This window comes from Mercenaria mercenaria, unplaced genomic scaffold (genome assembly GCF_021730395.1).
Source record: "Mercenaria mercenaria strain notata unplaced genomic scaffold, MADL_Memer_1 contig_969, whole genome shotgun sequence".
NCBI lineage: Eukaryota > Metazoa > Mollusca > Bivalvia > Venerida > Veneridae > Mercenaria > Mercenaria mercenaria.
The window spans coordinates 1-12,860 of NW_026463889.1; the positions used below are offsets into that span (position 1 = coordinate 1).

General features: G+C 33.7%; 1 protein-coding gene across 1 annotated transcript; it reads left to right on the top strand.

The window, feature by feature from the left end:
* The first annotated feature begins 1,709 nt into the window (after window positions 1–1,709).
* LOC128555042 (interferon-induced protein 44-like) lies at window positions 1,710–12,850 on the top strand. The gene is made up of 5 exons (XM_053536398.1): window positions 1,710–1,901; window positions 2,531–2,665; window positions 9,349–9,499; window positions 10,803–11,012; window positions 12,697–12,850. The coding sequence occupies exons 1-5, from the start codon at window positions 1,731–1,733 to the stop codon at window positions 12,774–12,776; spliced, it is 747 nt and encodes a 248-aa protein (XP_053392373.1). The 5' UTR covers window positions 1,710–1,730; the 3' UTR covers window positions 12,777–12,850.
* The last annotated feature ends 10 nt before the right edge of the window (window positions 12,851–12,860 follow it).

The following is a 12,860-nucleotide window of genomic DNA, read 5'->3' on the forward strand; positions in this document are numbered from 1 at the left end:
GATCTATCAAAAGAGTAAGCAAATGACCCTAGTTTTCATATTGGCTGATCTTTTCTTCAGCACTATCAGTTTTCAAATACTTTATATCTGAAAAGTCATAACTTCAATAATTGCTGGTAACTTACCATTGGATAACACTACCAATTGAATGCGTAGCTTATTCAAAATAATTAATGTATTACTAACATTCTTTGATATATAATAGGATTAATGGTTTTTTCAAAGTGGAAATGCAGACTGAGTGTAGATTTTATACAAAGTCAGCCTCAAAACTATGAGTAGGCACCAAAGTACAAAAAAGGTGTTGATAGGATTTTTAGTGACTGAAAAAATGATGCGGTGCCCGAATACATTGTGTTTCATTTTTTAAAACCAGAAGCAAGCGAAGAGCAAAGAAATACATTTTCATTATTTTGGCTTTCGTTTCACTAAAAACATTAGATAGAAAATACTATATGTTGACAACAATGACTGAAATTGCTTGGTTATTACATTTTGTTTGTATATGTGTTGATCTGTAAGAGAAACTGTAGAGTAAGTAAAAAGCAGTGACAGCACTGGCATATAGTAAATATTCCTGTGACGTATGTAATATATTCGATAATGCGGTACCTTAAACAATGAAAATCGCATAGACCTGTGATTTCTGGTCCTCATTAAGATCATAGAATCGAGTATTAAGATGTTGCTATGAGTATCGAAGGGTGCTACGGATTTAATTGGTAAATTGTTACGTCTGAAAACAAGTAGTTTTGCAACAAACTTTGACCAAATGTTTCTCAATAGGCTGAGCGCTCCAAAAAGAATTTCTCTGTTTTTGAAAGAAATACAAACGATCTGTAAATCCGATGAAAATTAGTTTTAGTTTGGTGACGTTATGAACCAAATGACAAAAAATGCAAAATTATGCTTATCTTTTCGTGCACACCGGACTGTCGTTTCCGGTGATTTAATCTATGACTCCGGTGCTGTTTATGACAACTAGCGATTAATGCATTGTTATATTGCTTATATGAAAACAACCAGGGACCTTGATAGTTTCTTTCTTTATAGTATATTTCTCGATTCAAAATACGTTATTTTGTGGTAATAGCGTACCGTTACGCTACAAACGATATACTAAAGTGGAACTTTGTTGTTGTGCGTCACTGAAACTTCATGACGTCGCTTCTGTTTACGAACGTTAAGTTTCTGCGCTTTGTATAAAAAGTGTCCTAAAAAGAAGCCCTTTTTCTGTTATTTATACGGTACGGTAATTAAAAATTATTTGTCAGAATAAAAAGCTCATATGTATACGATATTCAAGAAAAAAAATTCACTCGTGTGTTAACATATGGGATGGAAATATTCTTCTCTCGGCAACCGTGCATAGGCGGTAACGCGTCTAGCCTCGTTACCGCCCAATGCGCAGGTGCCATCGGGACGGATATTTCTATCCGATTCGTAAACACATGACAGATATTAATATTCATGCCCGTCGTGTAATTTTAAAAGAAAATGGTGGCAGGGTAAATCCAAATTCCTAATGTTGTGATTAAGATTGTATAAAGTTAATATTAATTAAAACTGACCAAAGAGACTTAGAACACTTTCTTACGGTAGCAAAATTACTCTGCGTGTAATAAAACCATTAACTTGAATTTTACAACAAGTATTGCTTACAATGATTTTAAACCAAACAGCAGCAGGGAACGGGAATAGACGTAGAAGTGAGACGTTTGGGGGAGGAAATGGCGAGATTTGAAACTGAAACATTTCGCATTCTTTGTATTGGACCAATGCATTCTGGAAAAACATGTTTTATTGATTCAATGTCGTCGGCCTTACTGCGAAAGATCACTCACAAGGTAGAAGGATACGGTGCATACGGAGGGCGGAATGATTGTCCAAACACAGAAATGGTAAAAGATCAGTAATAACATAGTATTGCTTCAATTTTTTCAAATATTGAAGAAGTTTCTTTTGTAACAGTGGTCCAGTAGGTTCATTGCGAATGACTGATTTTTGTTCCTTTTGAAATATAACTGATAACTTTAAATGTCATTTTCAAACACAGTTTCAGTTACAGTTCAGCAATAAAGTTACCTTACGTTCACATTTCTTCAGTATATTTACAAACATCTATATGATTATTCATATTATCTTACAAAAAATTGTCGAACTCTTTAATTTGTCCTGTAGCATGCCTTCATACATAAGTCGAAACTATTCAGTTACCAGCTTCTATCAAAGTGCAGTTATTATTAGGAGATACGTTGTACCTGTATTACTTAGTCAATAATGAAAGCATATAGCTCAATAATTTCTTTTGCTTTTGCATTTAACTGTAGGAACCTTTTTGCAAAAACGTTTTCAGGCCACACAAGTACTTTAAATCCACTTAATTACTGTCTTGTTTTATGTACAATCACAAAAGCACATGTGTCGGTATATCTGATAGAATTAGTAAAACCAAAATACTATAAAAGGCTCACGTTTTCATACACCAATGTTTGTTTATGCTCAATAGCATATTTTTGTTCTGATTCAGTTTCAGATGTACAAAGTTGGAGACAAAAGAAGCAATGTTTATTTTGGTGATATGCCTGGGTTCGAAAAAGTTGACGGTATTACAAAGGAAGATATACTAAGCATTGTGGAAGGCAACATTCCAAAGAAATTTAGTGTAAATTTATTCAGAATTATTATATTTACATCTCCATTAGTCTAACCAGCAAACGTATGGTTGAAGGTGAATGTTGTAACGCATGTTTTGATAAAATGTTCGATATATCCATAAAATATTTAGTTCTGCATCTTTCGTGCTCCGAAAATCTTTACCTGACTTTTATTTAAAAAATAATGACTATATTGCCTTACAATTTAATGTAAATTATACTCTTGAACATTTGGCATCATTGGTAAAATGATTTTGAGGTATTTAATTTTACATGTTGGAACATTTAAGAGGGACAAGTACATGACGACTTTGAAACATATCGAAAATTCTATTGTTATAATACAGTAAATAATTATCATTGAAATCTCTCTCTCTCTCTCTCTTTATATATATATATATATATATATATATATATATATATATATATATATATATATATATATATATATATATAAGTGAGATATTAAAGAAAAAACATCGACGAAATGCCTTTCAAACACACTGGATCCGGGAAGGATACAAGAACATAAAGATAAAATTATAGAGTATGAGAAAAAATATATGTTCAAACAGTGTCAAAAGTTTAATTATAAACCCGAGCGCTTTCGGCTTTTTAAAAAAGCCTTTTTCAAGGGTAGCATAAATCAAAACAACACAGCAACGGCGTAAATACCGCCTGTATAGTTCGATATATAAATGCTCAATGAACATATCGATCAAAAGAATGAGTGATAAATAAAAATAACGGTTTTACAAAAATAGAGCGTTTTTGATTGGTTCATTGGTTTTGTGTTTAACGCCGTTTTCAACAGAGAAGGTAGCGGAAAAAGAAAATCTATGTTGTGGACGATCGTCATATATATATATATACCGGTTTCAAAAATTATCATCAGGTGGGTTACAAACAATATGGCGTCCTTTGACGTCGTCAATAGAAACAAGGGGCGTCACTGTTAAATAAATGACGTCTAATTAACTAACGAATAAAAATGACGTGACGTCGTTGTAAAACATATCTGTCAGGTATGATTTTATGTGTCTCTATTTAGTGAAGGTTTAAGCTGCCTTATAAACATTATTACTCGTTGTGTTTTACTGACTATACTGTCCGTGAACATTTTGAAAAATGGAAATATTTTTATATTTCGGGAACTTAGCTCCCGCACAAAAGATGATCCTATTGAAGTTACACTTCAGTCAACTGAGGAAAACACCGGAAATGAGAGACATCTTGACAAAGAGACTGTTTATCGTCTTTTCACCAAATTGGATGAAATAACCAACGTTCTTAAGGACATATCATCTCATTTGAGATCAGAGAATAGGCAACAAACAGAGCTGCAAAGAATTGAAAACAGTGATAACATAACGGCAGTGTTAACATCAGTACAAACTGCGTAAGAAAACATCAACACACAGACATCAATAAATAGAGACACCAATATCGGAATTGAAGCAAATAAGATAAAGCATTCAATGATCCAGATTTGGAGTAAAAGTTTAAATTTCAGAAAGAATCATTTTGGCAACATATATGGATCGTAAACACGGCCGAAATATATGAAAGATTTTATAACTCCGATCAAGTAGTCTTGCCTAAAAAAATCCAAATGAGAAACATAACAGGGGAACCAGATGAACAGAAACAAACGTAGAGAAGATCAGGTAATGAACAACTTCCGTGCAGAAATAAGAAACTCAGATCTGAACACCATCTGGCCAAAGCAAAAGGAGCTGACGAAGAAATGTTCGCAATGATCTGCGCAAAATCATGTGGTGATCTACGTCAATGTTTAAAAAGTTTGTGGACAGAAGAAACTAAACAGCAAGAAGAAATTTCTCTCAAGTTATGGGACAGAAAAATAAACCATTCCTGACCAAATACGAAAGTGACTTCAAGAACAAAAATGTAGGTAAGAATCCCTTTATTCGAGACGATGATGATGACAGAAATAATAGAAACGGTCAATACTCACAGCAAAATAGAAGAAGACAACCATTTCAAAATAGAAGAAACACCGGATTTAGGAACACACAAAGGTCTTATGCAGAAGCAACATCAGCCAAAAGGCGCAATGAAAATAGATCAAGTTTGATTCAAGCACAAAACACTGAATATAACTTTTATAACAATGAACGACCGAATGCTGGCCAGAATATTCCTAACTACAGAAATAACGCCCAAATTTATGAAATGCAAGGAAGCAATAATGGCCAAACTTATTCCCGACCCCAGACTCGGGATAACAACATTACCTACATAGGCAGGGGAACATAGAGAAGTCGACCCAGAGGTCGGGGTTGAGGACGACCAAGAGGACGTCCATATGCAAACATACAACAATATCGATATGATGAAAATCAATATTCAGAAAATACAACTTATACACAGCCGTCACAAAGAGAAGATGCTACAATGCACCAAGAAAACAGAAGAGACACAAATACAGCTTCAGGTGAAAATACAGAATATCAAGGTATGAATTACAATCCTTTTTTTGCTGGATGGGTTACCCGAGGTTACAGCAGTAGAAGAATCGATTGTCAATGAAGGTAACCCCAAAACAGATATAAAAATAATCAATATTTCGAAAAGAAACACAAATACAGCAGAAAGAACTATTTTGGTAAAGGGGTTAAAATTTACGCCATCACTAAGTAAACAACAACTGACGATATTCCTATAGATTTAGCTAAATTCACAAGGAAAATACGTTTAGTAGAATTTTTTTTATAATCAAGAGGATCCGGATGACAGCTTACTTAAAAACAAAAGTACCTCCAAAAGACAGAAACAAAGCTATCGATACATTTATCAAAAGTGTAGAAAATATACCACTTAACGAGGAAAATCAGAAGAAAAATATCAAGAGTAACATTTCAAAAGGAGAAAGACTGGCTAATAGACCTTTCTAACGTAAACGTAAATCGGAAACGGAATACTGAATTCGTAAATATTATTTTCAAATAATGGTCTAAGGGAGATACTTTTGCATTACTATTGGATGAAATTGTCTCCCCTAGACCACAAATTAGCCTAAAATTTTACGAATTCAGTATTCCGTTTCGTAATTACGTTTACGTTAGAAAGGTCTATTAAGTCACTCTCATTAGACCATAACATCATAATCAAAGAGGCCGACAAAGGCGGGGCAGTTGTAATAATGGACAAAAACAAATATAAGCAAATGGCTTTTAACAATTAGGATACTGATGCTTCGTTTTTAGATTTACATCTCTCTATTTATGACAATATTATACATACCAAAATTTATGACAAGAGAGATGATTTTAATTTTAGTATTGTAAATTTTCCCCATTTGGATGGGGATGTACCTAAGGCTACATCTTATGGGGTATATATTTCTCAATTAATTCGGTTTGTTAGAGCGTGTAGTCATGTCAAACATTTCAATGAACGTAATCAATATATTACAAGTAAACTTCTTCAGCAAGGCTACCGTTATTACAAATTGCGTAAATATTTTGCTAAATTTTACTATCGTAATTCTGATTTAGTTTTAAAATTCAATAGTAATTTAAAGACACTTCTGCGAGAAGGTATTTCTAAACCCGTTTTTTTATGGGGATGTGGTTTACAAACTTCGTAAGATCTTGGGTCATGGTAATTTTCCAAATGTATTTGGTAAAATTATAAAACGTTTTATAAAAAGAGGTTACGACCCAACTGTTTTGAGACATACCGCATGTTTAGTGTTCAACCCGTTTACAGTTGGACACTACGCTTCCCTCTTTGATTGTGTCTGACGGAAGAGGGGGAGGACTCTATGATGAGCAGTTTTTAAATCCTACCAGGACTGAACTGTTTTGATATCTGTCTTCTGGCCTGTTTCGTCGGGCCCTTAAGGGTGTTTCTCTTGTTGCTCTGTCTTCTGCAAAGGCATTGAGTACATACGTTTTTGGTTCTAAAGGTTTGCTTTTTATATATTTATACACGAGCATTTTTGTGTTTTACATGCCATGCCTTTTTGTTTCCATTACGTGTGTTAGAGATTCACCTGGAGGGGATAACTTTTATTTACACTGTCCCGTGTCTTTGGAACATGGTGGGGGTAAGAGAGAGGTTGGATGCGCACCATAAACCGGTTTAAGCTCCCCAGTGGTGTTTTTGCCACTGACCGTTCCAAGGCGGTGCCCCACTGTGTTCCTTTGTTTGTTCGTTTTGTCCTCATGTGTTGGCTTTGTGTGTGTGCGCGTGCATGTGTATGTGTGTGTGTGTGTGTGCTTGTGGTGTACGCGTCTGCGTGCTGTGGGTTTCGTTTTGGGGAGGCTGCGTGTTTGGTACGTGACATTCCCTGTTTGATATTTGTCTTTGTTTTTTTAGATATATTAGAGGATGAAACATGTTACGAACAGTTAGCAACTGACCCGTCAAAAAGTAATCATATCAATTACAATAAACTGTTAGACAAACACATTAACTGTTTACGTCAAAAAGAATATCAGTATCTAAAAACTTTTGAAGTCAAAGAAAGTCAATTTTACGGTCTGCCAAAAGTGCACAAAAGCGAATCAATTCGGACAAAAATGTGAAGAAGCAAACACATCCTGTGTTACTATTACAAATAAAATAAGTGATTTAAAACTTCGACCCATAATAGCCGACCATACATGCCTGACAAGCAGATTAAGTAATTTAATGGATATTCTTCTAAAACCATTAATCAAACATGTGCAGAGTTTTTTTACTTCTTTAAAAAGCTATCTAAAAACACAGATCCAAACACTATCATTGCTTCCTTCGACGTTGAATCCCTTTACTCCAATATCACGCACACACTGGGAGAAGAAGCGATAATTTATTGGCTGGACAAACACCCTGAAGAAATACTAAACAGATTTACAAAAGACTCATTTTAGAATCAGTGAACTTTTTCTTGAAAAATAACACATTTACCTTCAATGATAAATATTACAAACAAATCAAAGGAACTGCAATGGGGACCAAGTTCGCGCCAACATATGCCACACTCGTAATAGGATATTTAGAACAAAAGTTGTACAAGCAGACTGAACAAACTTACGGAACAGAATACATGGAAATGTTCATGCAAAAGTGGAAAAGAGTTTTAGATGACTGCTTCATCCTTTGGAATAAATCTAAATTAGAAGTAGACCACCTTCTTCAAATATTAAACAGCCTGAACGAGCATATAAAATTTACAATAGAGTACAGTAATGAACGTCTGCCATTTTTGGATTGCATGGTTATTAAACATGGCGAACATATAGAAACTGACATCTATTACAAACCTACTGACAGCTAAACATACCTACTATTCCAGTCATGCCATCCGAAACACACCAAGTCAGTATACCATTCTCACTGGCTAGACGTCTAAAACTCATAGTATCCAATGAAGCAACACTTATGAAAAGATTCGAGGAACTGACAAAGTACCTACAGATCCAGAAATATCCAGACATTTTAATTACAGCAGGAATTCAAAAAGCAAAAGAACTAAACCGTGAAGAAATATTATCAGAAGCTAACAAATTACCACTGCTAGATACCATACCATACGTCAGCAACTTTAACCCACTCAACCTTGAAATATTGGACAAATCAGACATGATTTAAATATTCTACATCGAGACCAATGGATGAAAAAAGTTCTCTCAAATTTCAAAATTATTAAAAGTAAAAGACAACCACCAAATCTTAAAAAGATATTAAAAAAGCGAAATTTACTGAAAACATCAGAAAACCAGTAGTAAGTAAATGCAAAACTCAAAATAAGGTCTATGCAAGCATATTATAGAAGGAGACTCATACACATTTAAATTCGGAAAGATATTCAAGGTGAACCAATCAATATCCTGCGATGTGAAAAACGTAATATATGTCATTCAGTGCCAGGGATGTCAACAATAATACATCGGTGAAACTTCAAATCTTCGAAACAGAGTGACCTTACACAACCAACACATCAAAGACGCCACCAAAAGGGTACTTTACGTAAGCGAACATATTGACGTTTGTGCAGGGGCTAAGTTCCCGAAATATAAAATATTTCCATTTTTCAAAATGTTCACGAACAGTATAGTCAGTATAAAACAACGAGAAATAATGTTTATAAGGCAGCTTAAACCTTCACTAAATAGAGACACATAAAATCATACCTGACAGATATGTTTTACAACGACGTCACGTCATTTTTATTCGTTGGTTAATTAGACGTCATTTATTTAACAGTGACGTCCCTTGTTGCTATTGACGACGTCAAAGGACGCCATATTGTTTGTAACCCTCCTGATGATAATTTTTGAAACCGGTTGAGGAATAAATCAAATATACAAGCTCAAAAGGATTTGGCTATTTCCTTAAAACCTTTCTATATATATATATTTATCATAGTACGAGGAATTAGAGCTTGGAATCCGGGTTTACAGCATGACGATAGCGATGTTAAGCTTTTTATTGTTTTACAGAAAAAAATGAAATGTTTTAATTAGTTTTCATATTTTCTTAAAGTCACCGAATTAATTCATTTGTACTTTACAAAACAAGATTTTTCTAGACATCCGACACAAACGTAAGGCATTCGCCTTCGGTCAGTTTGGAGGAAAGCTGTATGAAAAGTAATAATAATTCAAACGACATTAATGCAAGTATAGATGCTATTTTCTCATAAATCCTCTACGGATAACTCTGTACTTTATTTTAGTCTCAAGATGCAACTCCAGAAGTTCAGCTTGGTAAAGGGGATAAAATCCACTGCGTCTGTGTTGTTTTCGATTGCAAGTCTGTTGATGCTGGATTACCGACTGAAGTTAAGACAACAATAAACACAGTCCTAAAAGTTCTGTCCAAGAAACGTGAGTTCAGATTTATTTTTACTAGAACATTCACATTATAGCCTTGAAAAGAGATATAAAAATGACAAAATGGAATGAAAGTTATTGACATGAATAGAAGGTATGTATTATGTGACTATCCCAGTGCTTGGTTGGCATCTATGTTTTTACATTCGAACAGTTTATAAACAGATAACGTCACATGTTTGGAACTGACTTTGAAATTGCTAACTTAATAAAACAAACATAACCATGAAATGTAAAACTACGACAAGATAATTATAGTCTACTGAAAATAGTCTAATAAAATTCTCAGTCAACTTCTGAAAAAGGCTAAAAGCTAGCGGTAACCCCAAAACAAGAACATTTTACTAATTAAGGGGACCTTGTAACATTTTTAGTTCTTCAAAACTATTATCATTTTGTGTAGTTATGGAAGAATAACCCTCTGTCACGATTAGGGTCATAAAATCAGTTTGAGGACTTGTATCAAAGTCGTGTGACAGTTCTCTAAATAAGAATACTTCAATATTCATTTTCATTTAGTCTGTAGACATCTAAACGATGATTCCAGGAGTGAATAGGCTAATATGCTTTTTGGATTTGATAAAAGATAAAAACAATGAAATTATTGGATAAAAGTTTCAATAGGTGTTATGCAATGATACATTTATTTAATAATATATCCCAAAGAGTGCTTTGTCGTTGAATAAAGTCCCTACATGGAGTTCAGATTCATAGGAATTATATCGCATGGGCACAAACAATAATTTTATTCAGTGTAAGTTATTTCGATTCTATTATGATATCAAAGGTTATTATCTACATCATTGACGACATCCATCAAATATTTGCTTTCCTTGTGTAGTATTATTTTCCTGTGCGCTACGTTGCATTAATTGTAACATACAAAATGAATTGTTACGCTTATAACACAAAGTTCGGTTTCTTTTATTTAATAGGAACATAAATCGGTATCACGTGATAAACAAAGATAAGAATATGCATGTCCGCGAAACAAAGGTGATCTTTAAATGTATGTTTTGTGTCTTATTGATGCTATTGAAATTGCGGATCAAAAGAAGCGAAAAATAAAGTAATGTTCACGACGAAAGCTTAATTTTATGAAAATTATAAACACATTTCGGTAGACGTTATGCAGTATGTAAATGAACTTTATGGTACGGGTATCCGCATGAAACTAAATACAATGTACATCGTTCTTGGCCTGTGCCTCGAACTTTGTGATCTGCTGAATCTTGATTTGAAAAAGAAGAGTCGTCTTACATTGAAAAATCAAAATATATGATCATTTTATCCGTAGATATTCCTTACATTGTGATTCTGACCAAGGGAGACGAACTAAGTGAGAACATACAGTTTGATAAACTTCTTGTGTACGAAAGCAAGCACGTTAAAAGATGCGTGAGAGCACTCTACACGGAGTTTAACTGTAGACAAAACGTGATATTTCCAGTAATCAATTACATCAAAGAAAGCAATGTTGATGATGCTTGTGACATTCTATTACTAGGTAAAGTAAAGCTTTGTTATCTATATTACCAAAAAGTAAACACCTCTTTACAAAAGGCATAAAGCAAATTAACTTCTTAAGAGTAACAGCTTGTGTCTTTCTACAAAGGCTTTACTGTAATTCGAAGAATTCAAATCTAATCATGTTTTTGTAAACCCATCAGCAAATATTATGTTTGAATTTAAAGAAGTTTTGTATGGGTTATAGGGCTAGAAAACACTAATTTAAAACTATCTATGAAGGTAGCTAAAACTTTTCATAGGAGATAAGCCTTAACATACAGATCAGATCAGAAACAGTACACAAATGTAGTACGATTTCAAATGATCAGTCGAGTTGAAAGAAAGACTGAATAGGCAGTGCAGAAACTAAAGTATAATTATTAAACGTCGACATGTCGTACATGGTTATATGATCTTATATGAGATACTCTGACTAAAATGGCTGCCATCGATTTAGAAATAGAAATTTAAAAAAACTATATCTTTAACACTTATTTCTGAACTTCATCAAACAAATCAACACTGTTTAAACTTGTCAAAACGCTGTAGGTTTTGAAAATGTTATTAATTTTTGTGTAATGTATTGACATGTATAAAACAAGATTTAACTTCACGAAAAGAAGGGAGAATAAGTACTTACGCGTGCATTTTACTTTTGAAACGTTGCAAAGTTAAAACGTTGAACAAATCGCTAGATTTAAAGGCTGTTTACATATTATTTGAAACATTTTGCAATGTTTGATTCTGTAAGGTCACACCAATAGTCATATATTTGGATTTGTCAAATATGACGGCTAAAAACAATTGAAAATTGAAGTTCGTAAAGACAATTACTGCGTTTTGTTAAACTTTGTTACCAAACGTTTACCAAACTGTGACTCTGGCAATGGGGAACATTAGCCAGTTACTTCCCCTCATTATGTCCAAGAAGTAGATTGGTCCTACCTCTATTTTTATCGTTGACTTCTTTGTAATTTTCAAAAGCAACATCTATACTAAATTTCATTGGATTGGAAAATGATTAAAGACGGGGTTTCTTTTAGTTGCCTCTGCTAAATTTAGGTTTGGTTTATCAGTTTTATTTATAAAGCTATGCATAAAAAGCATATTTATTTTGACCAACCGCAACATCTTTGACAAAGGTTATAACAAAAAAGTCAGAGGAGTCCAACTAAAAGAGACCAATGTAGTATTTGGTTGTCCTTGCACTTTATCCTACACCATTTCAAGGGAAGTAACAAGCTAATGTTCCTCATTTCCAAAGAAATATTATCACACTAACTTGGCGATCGGACCCGTTGTTGCTGGGTTCGTTCGTAAGAGTATTACGTCTTGTTAAGTTTTGTGACCAAACTTTGTTCAATTATCTTGGAAAGGTCCAAAGAAGAAATCTCCACACTAGCATGGTAATCCGAATAAAACAATAATTAAAATGTGGAAATCTTCAAATTTGTAAAAAAAGCATTTGTCATATGCAAACCTTAGAATGTAGGCTTGTAAACACATAAAACATTACTACCAAGTAGTCAACTATAAGCAGAGTGATGCTTCAAATCAGACTTTTCAAATGCAACAGAATGTGTCCAAAGTGAACAGCATGATAAAATTAACAATTCGCCTTCTCCTAGTAGTATATTACTTTAATGCAATTAAAACTTAACATTACTTTTCATTTGTTTCAGATGCTCTGAGGGAGATTTTAATACTTGGCAGGAAAGATTTGGAGGAAGAAAAAGCGTCAAACTACGAATCAGATCAATGAAAATGTTACCTCGGAATTCGTGAAAGCAATAACATTTGTTTTAGAATTTTTGTCACATAACATGTGTTAAATGCATTCTAGAAT

What these genes read in the sequence shown, in the direction of transcription:
- LOC128555042 (XM_053536398.1), top strand. Translation starts at nt 1,731, where the DNA reads ATGGCGAGATTTGAAACTGAAACATTTCGCATTCTTTGTATTGGACCA. An exon ending in ACATTCCAAAGAAATTTAGT is followed by an intron (nt 2,666 to 9,348) that starts GTAAATTTATTC and finishes ACTTTATTTTAG; the next exon opens with TCTCAAGATGCAACTCCAGA. An exon ending in AAAAGTTCTGTCCAAGAAAC is followed by an intron (nt 9,500 to 10,802) that starts GTGAGTTCAGAT and finishes TTTTATCCGTAG; the next exon opens with ATATTCCTTACATTGTGATT.